This window comes from Chrysemys picta, chromosome 13, assembly GCF_011386835.1.
Source record: "Chrysemys picta bellii isolate R12L10 chromosome 13, ASM1138683v2, whole genome shotgun sequence".
Classification (NCBI taxonomy): domain Eukaryota; kingdom Metazoa; phylum Chordata; order Testudines; family Emydidae; genus Chrysemys; species Chrysemys picta.
Window position 1 is genome coordinate 26,320,448 of NC_088803.1, and position 11,942 is coordinate 26,332,389.

General features: G+C 46.5%; 1 protein-coding gene across 1 annotated transcript; it reads left to right on the forward strand.

The window, feature by feature from the left end:
• Window positions 1-1,012: 1,012 nt before the first annotated feature.
• Window positions 1,013-2,853, forward strand: LOC135975305 (mediator of RNA polymerase II transcription subunit 15-like). Its single transcript, XM_065565693.1, has 2 exons — window positions 1,013-1,640; window positions 2,237-2,853. Exons 1-2 carry the CDS (start codon window positions 1,103-1,105, stop codon window positions 2,737-2,739), a joined length of 1,041 nt encoding a protein of 346 aa, XP_065421765.1. The 5' UTR covers window positions 1,013-1,102; the 3' UTR covers window positions 2,740-2,853.
• Window positions 2,854-11,942: the final 9,089 nt, after the last annotated feature.

The following is an 11,942-nucleotide window of genomic DNA, read 5'->3' on the forward strand; positions in this document are numbered from 1 at the left end:
TTTCTATTCAAAGGGTTAGGTCAGGGGTAGGCAACCTATGGCACGCGTGCCGAAGGCAGCACACAAGCTGATTTTCAGTGGCATTCACACTGCCCGGGTCCTGGCCACTGGTCTGGGGGCTCTGCATTTTAATTTAATTTTAAATGAAGCTTCTTAAACATTTTAAAAACCTTATTTACTTTACATACAACAATAGTTTAGTTATATATTATAGACTTATAGAAAGAGACCTTCTAAAAACGTTAAAATGTATTACTGGGACGCAAAACCTTAAATTAGAGTGACTAAACGAAGACTCGGCACACCACTTCTGAAAAGTTGCCGACCCCTGGGTTAGGTTCACTAAGCTGCAGGATTTGGTATGCAAGTGGAGGTGGATTGCATAAGCAATTGCATTCCCATATTTGCCTTTTACTGGGCCCGACTGAAGTCAGTGGCCAAATTCCCTTTTGCTTTAGTGTGAACAGGAGTAGGCCCACTGAATGTGTCTCCAAGAGATATTTCCTTAGTACAAAGGACAAAGTGCTTAGCAGAGAAACAAGGAATTCAAATGGAATTCTCTGAGGCAAAGCTTTTCATAGACAGTCAAGCTGTTCAAATGGTTTAAGAAATGAACCAACCTCTGGGTTTGGAGACACTGACTCAAATGGAATCTAACTCTCTTTGGTTATGCTAATGATTTGTATTCGGTGTTGCCATCTCATGCAATTTTACTGAGGCCTGGTCTACACTACGGGTTTAGGTCGACTTTAGCAGCGTTAAACCGAATTAAGCCTGGACACGTCCACACAACGAAGCCCTTTCTTTCAACTTAAAGGGTCCTTTAAACCGGTTTCTTTACACCACCTCCGACGAGGGGATTAGCGATAAAACCAGCCTTTGCGGGTCGGAATTGGGGTAGTGTGGACGGAATTCGACGTTATTGGCCTCCGGGAGATATCCCACAGTGCTTCATTGTGACCGCTCTGGACAGCACTTTCAACTCAGATGCACTGATCAGGTAGACAGGAAAAGACCCGCGAAGGTTTGAATTTCATTTCCTGTTTGCTCAGCGTGGAGAGCACAGGTGACCACGCAGAGCTCATCAGCACAGGTAACCGTGATGGAGTCCCAGGATCGCAAAAGAGCTCCAGCATGGACCGAACGGGAGGTACGAGATCTGCTCGCCATATGGGGAGATGAAGCAGTGATAGCTGAACTCCGTAGCAGTAAAAGAAATGGAAAAGTATTAGAAAAGATCTCCAAGGCCATGAAGGACCGAGGCCATAACATGGACACACAGCAGTGCCGCGTGAAAATTAAGGAGCTACGGCAAGCTTACCACAAAGCCAGAGAAGCAAACGGAAGGTCCGGGGCAGAGCTGCAAACTTGCCGCTACTACGCGGAGCTGCATGCGATCCTAGGGGGTGCAGCCACCACTACCCCAACCGTGTGCTATGACTCTCTCACTGGAGAAACACACAGGGAAGACGGTTCGGGGAACGAGGAAGATGAGGATGGAGGTACTGTAGGTAGCTCACAGCAGCAAGGAAGCGGAGAAACCGGTTTCCCCAACAGCCAGGATATGTTTGTGACCCTGGACCTGGAACCAGTAACCCCCGAACTCACCCAAGACCCTCAGGGCACACAGGAGACCTCTGGTGAGTGTAACTTTGTAAATATTTGTAAACATTACAAAAAAAAAGCAAGCGTGTTTAATGATTAATTTGCCCTGGCAATCGCGGCCAGTACATCTACTGGAAAAGTCTGTTAACGTGTATGGGGATGGAGCGGAAATCCTCCAGGGACATCTCCAGAAAGCTCTCCTGGTTGAAATGGGGTGATTTTATTAAGGGGACATTCAGAGGCGCCCGTTCCTGCTCTTCTGAACAGAAATGTTCCCCGCTGTTAACCACGCGGTGGAGGGGAGGGGTGAAGTGATCATCCCAGAGAATCGTGTGTGTGTGTGGGGGGGGGTGGTTTACTTGTGTTTGTGCCGCATGTTAACCGGGAAACCGCAGCCCCTCCTTTTACATTGAAAACCCATTTTAAATGGACAACCCAATTCATCCTTGATATGGGAAATGCGCTGCTGTTTGCAACCTTTCCCGCATGTTAAGAAGGTTAAAAAAGCCAAAACACTGTGGCCTACCATGGCTGCCTGCAAGCCGAAATATGCGACCTTGTAATGAAAGAGTGTACCCATTGTTCTCTAAAATGTGTCTTTTTTAACCACCTCTCCCTTCTCCTACACCAGCTGCAAATGTTTCTCCTTTGCAGAGGCTCGTGAACATTAGAAAGAGAAAACGTAGGACGAGGGACGATATGTTCACGGAGCTGCAGATGTCCTCCCACGCTGATAGAGCACAGCAGAATGCGTGGAGGCAGTCAATGTCGGAGATGAGAAAAGCCCAATATGAACGAGAGGAGAGGTGGCGGGCTGAATCGCGGGATGAACAGAGCAAGTGGCGGGCTGAAGACGATAGGTGGCGTCAGCTTGCAGACAGACGGCAAGAGTCAATGCTCCGTCTGCTGGAGCATCAAACTGATATGCTCGAGCGTATGGTTGAGCTGCAGGAAAGGCAGCAGGAGCAGAGACCGCCGCTACAGCCCCTGTGTAACCAACAGCCCTACTCCCCAAGTTGCATAGCCTCCTCACCAAGACGCCCAAGAACACGGTGGGGGGGCCTCCGTCCACCCAGTCACTCCACCCCAGATGATCGCCCAAGCATCAGAAGGCTGGCCTTCAATAAGAGTTAAAGTTTTAAAATGCAGTGTGTCCTTTTCCATCCCTCCTCCCCCACCCATCCCAGGCTACCTTGGCAATTATCCCCCTACTTCTGTGAGGAACTAATAAAGAATGCATGAATGTGAAAAAACAATGACTTTATTGCCTCTGCAAGCGGTGCTCGAATTGGGGAGGGGAGGGTGGGGTGGGGTGGTTGGTTTACAGGGCAGTAGAGTGAACCGGGTCGGGGGGGGGGGTTTGGAGGGTTCATCAAGGAGAAACAAACAGAAGTTTCACACAGTAGCCTGGCCAGTCACAAAACTCGTTTTCAAAGCCTCTCTGATGCGCACCGCGCCCTGCTGTGCTCCTCTAACCGCCCTGGTGTCTGGCTGCGCGTAATCAGTGGCCAGGCGAGTTGCCTCAACCTCCCACCCCGCCATAAATGTCTTCCCCTTACTCTCACAGATATTGTGGAGCGCACAGCAAGCAGCAATAACAATGGGGATATTCTTTTCGCTGAGGTCTGAGCGAGTCAGTAAGCTGCGCCAGCGTGCTTTTAAACATCCAAATGCACATTCCACCACCATTCGGCACTTGCTCAGCCTGTAGTTGAACAGGTCCTGACTCCTGTCCAGGCTGCCTGTGTACGGCTTCATGAGCCATGGCATTAAGGGGTAGGCTGGGTCCCCAAGGATCACGATAGGCATTTCAACATCCCCAACGGTCACTTTCTGGTCCGGGAAGAAAGTCCCTTCCTCCAGCTTTCGAAACAGAGCAGAGTTCCTGAAGACGCGAGCATCATGTACCTTTCCCGGCCATCCCATGTTGATGTTGGTGAAACGTCCCTTGTGATCCACCGGGGCTTGCAGCAGCATTGAAAAGTACCCCTTGCGGTTTACGTAGTCGGTGGCTTGGTGCTCCGGTGACAAGATAGGGATATGGGTTCCGTCTATGGCCCCGCCACAGTTTGGGAATCCCATTTCAGCAAAACCATCCACTATTGACTGCACGTTGCCCAGAGTCACTACCCTTGCTATCACCAGGTCTTTCATTGCCCTGGCAAATTGGATCACAGCAGCTCCCACCGTAGATTTGCCCACTCCAAATTGATTCCCGACTGACCGGTAGCTGTCTGGCGTTGCAAGCTTCCACAGGGCTATCGCCACTCGCTTCTCAACTGTGAGGGCTGCTCTCATCTTGGTATCCTGGCGTTTCAGGGCAGGGGAAAGCAAGTCACAAAGTTCCATGAAAGTGCCCTTACGCATGCGAAAGTTTCGCAGCCACTGGGAATCGTCCCATACCTGCAGCACGATGCGATCCCACCAGTCTGTGCTTGTTTCCCGGGCCCAGAATCGGCGTTCCACGGCATGAACCTGCCCCAGTGACACCATGATTTCCACATTGCTGGGGCCTGTGCCTTGTGAGAGGTCTATGTCCATGTCAATTTCCTCATCACTCTCGTCGCCGCGCTGCAATCGCCTCCTCGGCTGGTCCGGGTTTCGCCTTGACATGTCCTGGCTCTGCATATACTCCAGGACAATGCGCGTGGTGTTCATAGTGCTCATAATTGCCGCGGTGATCTGAGCGGGCTCCATGATCCCAGTGCTAGCTATGGCGCCTGGCTGGTCAGAAAAAAGGCGCGAAACTAGTATCTGATGGACCAGGAGAAGGAGGGAGGGCGGGAGGGAGGGAGGGCCGAGTGACGACATGGCGTACAGGTACAGGAACAGGAAATTAAAATCAAGAAAGGTGGCTGTGCATCAGGGAGAAACACAAACAACTGTCACACAGAATGGCCCCCCCAAAGATTAAACTGAAAACCCTGGGCTTAGCAGGCCGTTGATTTCACGGAGGAAGGGGAAGCAAATGAATACAGAACAAATCTATTTTTTACATCTTAAGCTGGCAGCCGACGGTGCAGCATGAGTGATAGCCTCTCCAGTATGATGACGACGGTTACCAGTCATAATATACCATCGTCTGCCAAAAGGCAAGGGGCTGCTGCTGTGTAGCAATGCAGCCCCACGTCTGCCAGCCCCACGTCCGCCAGCACCCAGCATCGCCCTCGGCCTCTTCTGGGTGCTTAGCAGACAATACTGGGCAATTGGCAGAAAATAGTATATTACGACTGGTAGCCATCATCATCGAAACAGTAACATGTCTGCCCAGGTGGCCATGATTGACAGCCACTCCAGTACGACGATGATGGATACCAGTCACAATATACCATCTCCTGGCAAGGGGCTGGTGCAATGCAGCCCTACGGCTGCCAGCCCCACGGCTATTACTCATGCTACACCGTCTACCGCCAAAAGGCAGTTAGCAGCTGCTGCTGTGTAGCAATGCAGTCCCATGTCTGCCGACACCCAGAGGACATATGGTGACGGTGAGCTCAGCTGAGCTGAGCGGGCTCCATGCTTGCCGTGGTATGTTGTCTGCACAGGTAACCCAGGTAAAAAGGCGCGAATCTATTGTCTGCCGTTGCTGTGACGAGGGGGGAGGGGCCTGACGACATGTACCCAGAACCGCCCGCGACACTGTTTTGCATCATCCGGGCATTGGGATCTCAACCCAGAATTCCAAGGGGCGGCGGAGACTGCGGGAACTGTGGGATAGCTGTGGGATAGCTACCCATAGTGCAATGCTCCGGAAGTCGACGCTAGCCTCATACTGTGGACGCAGTCCGCCGACTAGAGCACCTAGAGTATTTTATGTGGGGACACACACAATCGGCTGTATACAACCGGTTTCAATAAAACCGGCTTCTATAAATTCGAACTAATTTCGTAGTGTAGACATACCCTGAGTCTCTCAATTTTTGGTGTTCTTCTGAAAGCCCCAGTTTCCTGCAGCAATCTCAGCTTTCATTGTAGAAGGACTTTTATAAAGACAATAGTAATCAATTGTTCTCCATGTCCACTGAAGATAGGTTATAATAAATGAGGTACTTCCCTGGACCGCCATCCAGAACCCATCCCAAACCTAGAGCTTTTTGCTAACATCCTGAGTGCTGATGCATTTAAGATTTTGTTTTCATTTCCCCTTGCCGTGGTTTTGAGATTAAGCAGCAGCACCAAAGGGCAGTTCTTGTGGGGTTTCTGACCTGCCTGTAACCAGGCAGTGCTGAAATCTTGAGAAAGTCTGTTCTCTTATGATTTGCTCATGAGATTTGCAGCTGGGTTCCAAAACCAAAGGTTTTGTTTCCACTGCAGCTTTTAACTAAGTTTGTAAAACTTTTTATTTACCAGGGCTCTGAGCATGCTTAGTGTCCATAAACAACTTAGCTAAAACATAGCAGCTGTGTCATGCCTGCCAGAAGCCCAGTTTGGTGCATGGCTGTCTTCCTGGAACCAGTGCTATACAGATGTTTTGCCATGTGAACAGCACTCTCTAATTCTTTCTGTGTAACTAGTTTGTCCAGATCCTCTTCTTCCTAGTTCTCTGTGCAGTAGGACATCTCAGAATGTATTATCCACTAAAAAAGTGTAGTATTGGCTGACCCCAAACTATTTGTGAATTTGACATGAATTCACCAAATAATTTTGGTCAGAAAATTTTTTCAGGGGCAGGGGGGCTATAATGTATGTTGTTGGACTCCTTTGTAAAGCAGTTTGAGATCTACTAATGAAAATCACTGTACAAGAATTTATTATTATTATTACTAGATTCACAAAATAGCAGCAGCGACACTTATAACTTTTAGCTGCTGCACACCTTATAACTTCTAGCCCAGTGGTTAGGACACTCGCCTGGGATGCAGGAGACCCATGTTCCTCAAGAGCAGGAATTTGAGCTCAGGTGTCCCCTTTCCCAGGTAAGCATCCTGGCAATTAGCACAGAGGCTATTCTGTTGGCAGGCCTTCTCAATCTCTCTTGTTGAAGCTAGCACTTTATATAAATAAATATCACTGGTCTACAATTTTTGAGAAGACGTCTGCTTCAGAGATAAAATGTGCAATTTATTATGTATTTTGATGTGCTGAATTCAAATATGACAATTACAACAACTGATTGGCTACTGTTTCTAATATATTTAAGTTTTTACATTTTATGTCTATGTATATTGTGTAGATAGTAGAGTTTTAATAATAAATTGTAAACCTAGGTCTTTTCATGTGTTTATGGTTGCTTTACATGATAATATTTCACCTGTATTGTTTATGTAACATTTTTAAAATCAGCAAAAGGGTTATATAAATAAAATTTATTATGAAACAAAAGGCAAAAAACTATTATGTACATAGTTTAGTCCTATTCAGTGTCTACTCGGCGCTTCTTGGCTTGTCTCTTGTATTCATTAAATGGAGCATCTCTTGTCACTGTCCAGCAATAGTCTGCAAGCATTGATGGGATCCATTTACCCTGATAGCGTTTCTCCATTGTTGCAATGTCCTGGTGAAATCGCTCGCCGTGCTTGTCTCTCACTGCTCTGCAGTTCGGTGGAAAAAAATCTAGATGAGAGTGCAAAAAATGTATCTTTAGTGACATGTTGCAACCAAGGCTTTTGTATGCCTTGAGGAGGTTTTCCACCAACAACCTGTAGTTGTCTGCCTTGTTGTTTCCGAGAAAATTTATTGCCACTAACTGGAAGGCTTTCCATGCCGTCTTTTCCTTGCCACGCGGTGCATGGTCAAATGCATCATCTCGAAGAAGTTCACAAATCTGAGGACCAACAAAGACACCTTCCTTTATCTTAGCTTCACTTAACCTTGGAAATTTTCCATGGAGGTACTTGAAAGCTGCTTGTGTTTTGTCAATGGCCTTGACAAAGTTCTTCATCAGACCCAGCTTGATGTGTAAGGGTGGTAACAAAATCTTCCTTGATTCAACAAGTGGTGGATGCTGAACACTTTTCCTCCCAGGCTCCAATGACTGTCGGAGTGGCCAATCTTTCTTGATGTAGTGGGAATCTCTTGCACGACTATCCCATTCGCAGAGAAAACAGCAGTACTTTGTGTATCCAGTCTGCAGACCAAGCAAGAGAGCAACAACCTTCAAATCGCCACAAAGCTGCCACTGGTGTTGGTCATAGTTTATGCACCTCAAAAGTTGTTTCATATTGTCATAGGTTTCCTTCATATGGACTGCATGACCAACTGGAATTGATGGCAAAACATTGCCATTATGCAGTAAAACAGCTTTAAGACTCATCTTCGATGAATCAGTGAACAGTCTCCACTCATCTAGATCGTGAACGATGTTGAGGGCTGCCATCACACCATCGATGTTGTTGCAGGCTACAAGATCACCTTCCATGAAGAAGAATGGGACAAGATCCTTTTGACGGTCACGGAACATGGAAACCCTAACATCACCTGCCAGGAGATTCCACTGCTATAGTCTGGAGCCCAACAGCTCTGCCTTACTCTTGGGTAGTTCCAAATCCCTGACAAGGTCATTCAGTTAACCTTGTGTTATGAGGTGTGGTTCAGAGGAGGAGGATGGGAGAAAATGTGGGTCCTGTGACACTGATGGTTCAGGACCAGAAGTTTCATCCTCTTCTTCTTCCTCGTCTGACTCAAGTGAGAATGATTCTGGTGCATCAGGAACCGGCACTCCTTCTCCGTGGGGTACTGGGCGTATAGCTGATGGAATGTTTGGATAATGCACAGTGCACTTTTTCTTCTTTGACACACCTTTCCCAACTGGAGGCACCATGCAGAAGTAACAATTGCTGGTATGATCTGTTGGCTCTCTCCAAATCATTGGCACTGCAAAAGGCATAGATTTCCTTTTCCTGTTCAACCACTGGAGAAGATTTGTTGCACAAGTGTTGCAGCATATGTGTGGGGCCCACCTCTTGTCCTGATCTCCAATTTTGCAGCCAAAATAAAGGTGATAGGCTTTCTTAACCATAGTGGTTATACTGCGCTTTTGTGATGAAAAAGTCACTTCACCACAAACATAGCAGAAGTTATCTGCACTGTTCACACAAGTACGAGGCATCTCTGCTCACTTTGGCTAAACAGAAATGTGTCCCTTTGCAAAATCAAACACTGACAAATAGGAGAGCATGACACTGTATGATTTCTAGAGCTGATATAGGGCAATTTGTTCAGCAGAGTGATGTAAGCTTCCTTATGATTGCATCATCCATGACTTCTAGGAATAACATGATGCAATTCATATCATTTATGATGCAATACCAGCTTCAGATTGCATCATTCATTGTTTTGCCTAAAAAGCAAGTACTGTCCTAACCCAGTCGTAGATTTATTCATAGATCCAGTCAAAGATGTATTTTAGTCATTTCTGGTTTAAATTGAGATCCCTTCCCTTTATAACTCACTTATCCTCCGCCATTCCCAAGTCAAGGGTCGTATATACTGACCCAATAGCATATCTTGAAAACTAGAGCCAGTCAACAATTTTAAGCATCATTTTCGTTCTCAGTGACCCAGAATTAGTAACATTTGACTACATTTATTTCAGAAGCATTTTGGCTGTAGAGCAGTGTATTCAGTGGAGCAGAGCGTAGGGGCCCCTCCTTCTAGGCGAGTGTCCTAATCACAAAGCTATAGACTCTGTCTTCTCTCTCTGACCCAATGACAAGTCAAGTATTTTATACAAAGTGAAACAGCTTCAACAGGAGAGATGCAGAGCCCCACCCCAGAACAGCCTATAAATTCTCCTCCTGCTTCTGCAATGGAATGCTAAACTGTATTATACTGTTCAGCCAGTAAGTGGTGCTCTGGTTAAAATACCTTATTTAAGCTAACCTCAGCCATACCTGGCTGTGCATAAAATGATCTTATGATGAACACATCTGCTGTGTATAAGAAAGTTCTGTATCCAGTCCATGTCTGGTGCAGGAAATTGACATGGTGTCAGAAATAAACTAGTGCCAGAAAAGAACAAAAACAGAAGGAAAACAGCAACAAAGGTTGAAAACAGAAGGAACAAAGATTGCAGGATCTCATCAACACACCACTCTTCACTGACCCAGAGAACTTCAGCTTTCACAAAACATCACAATGGACAGACTGGAAGCAGTATTATGGAAGATTTTGCATTGGAAACAAGCTCCACAAGGAAACTGGAGATATACAGGTATCTTCTTTAATTTAGGCTATGGGGAAGCAGGCAGAGCATATCTTTAAATCCTTTGACTTTCCTGAAGGCACTCACAAAAATCACTAGGAAAGAGTTCTGGCTATGTTTGATGCATGCTTTCTTCCTCAGAGCAATGTGGTTTATGAAAGAGCACGTTTTCACCAGCGAATCCAAGAACCATGGGGAAATGTTGAATGTTTTATAAGAGCTCTGCGTAAATAGGCTGAAAACTGATTTGGGGGAATGCAAAATATGAAAATATCAGAGACAGGCTGGTTATTGTGTTAACAGATAAAAATGTTTCACAGCAGCTACAGCTGAAGACAGACTTTACCATAGTCACAGCTGTACAGAAAGCAAAGCAGTCTGAACTAGTCAAACAACAGAACAAAAGTCAGAAGCAATTTGAAAAACCTGAAGCTAGCTTAGAAGCTATAAACAGACACCTGGGCGCAAAACATCATTAATATAAAACCCCTGAGGCAAGGAGAGAGAACTCCCAGGTAAGAGAGACACTGTGCATTGTCGGTAATATGAGTGAACTCCCTGACTGTTTTGTGTGGCAAATGCATCATCTCTTGGGATATGACGTTTTCTATACATTGTGCATGTAGGCTGGAAGTCATATCCCAAGAGATGATGCATGTCCAGCCAGAGGCGCACAGTGTAATAAATACATGCAATATGGACATTTTCCAGCTATTTGCCACATAAAACAGTCAGGGAGTTCACTCATATTACCGACAATCAAGAGCCATTGTTTCTGGGATCTATCACTTGATGACCCAGAGCCTGCCTGGAGCGTGAAACTGAATATTCATGGCAAGACTATTGACTTTAAAACTGACTCAGGAGCAGACATCACAGTCATTTCAGAAGGGATTTACAATCGTCTTCAACCTCTCTATGAAGGAGTTCACTTACCACTAGGCGCCTCCTTGTGGCCACATCTGGGGATTAGCTCCACTAAGGTCTGGTGCTCCCTTCCTTGCACTGTGGCCCCTCTCTCTCCATGACTCAGGGTGCTCCCTCTTTGTGACTCAGCCCTCCAGGCAAGTCCATGTAGTACTCCCAGGGTAACAAAATCTCTGCAGAACAGTTGTCTCATTGGCATCTCCAATGCTCCTGTGCCACTTTCCAGTGGCTGGCAGGGGAACCCAGACCCACCCTCTACACTGGGTTCCAGCCCAGGGTCCCTATAACAAGCAGCCAAGGTATGCACAGGCCCTTGCTGCTGTTACCCTGGACTTCTTCCTATCCAGCCCTCTCAAGCTTCCTTTCCACACAACTCCTCTGGGGTTGACGCTTCTTTTTGGGCTAGAACCCCGGCACTTATTCTCCCTCCTGGGTTTTCACTTTCCCTCTTTCTGCTCCCAGACAGTGATTGCAGACTCTCTCCCTGCAGCCTTCTTCTGCTGGAAACTTCCTTGCTTTATAGCCTGCTTCAGCCCAGTTCAGCCTCCTGTTCAGTTAAGCCTGGCTTTCCCTCCATGTGCAGCCAGGTACCTTAACTGGTCCTTCAGTCCCATAATAACCCCTTCAGGGCCTGTGTGAGGTACACACCCCATCACAACCTCCCAGAGCTGAAGTTACCAGACCCAGCTTTGACTAGCCCTGGAGAGATTCTGAACTGCATGGACTTGTTCACCACAGAAACAACTTACAAACACAAAAACTGTGCATTCAGAGTGGGTGTGATCAAAGGATCACAGACCCACAGCCTTCTCAGACATGATGTGGTGGCCACGATGGACCTAGAAAGAAAGGTGGAAGAATTCAGTGGAATATTTGGTGATATTGGACTTGTGAAAGGAGATCCAGTACAAATAACCTGACAAAACAATGCTGAATCATATAGTGTGATACACCTTTCAGAAATCCTGTCCTATTACTTCATCAAGTGGAAACTGAATTAAAGAGAATGGAGCGAATTGGCATAATCGAGAAAATCTCTGATTCAACAGCATGGTGTGCCCCAATGTTACCACTGGGGAAAAAATGGGAAAATGCAAATCTGTATTGATCTTCAAAGACTTAATGAAGCAGTTGTGAGAGAAAAATATATCCTCCCAACACTGGATGAGCTACGGTATCCTCCAAGCTGGATGCCTCCAGCAGATTCTGGCAAGTTCCTTTAGCCAAAGAGAGTTGACAACTGACTACATTTATCACAGCCTTTGGG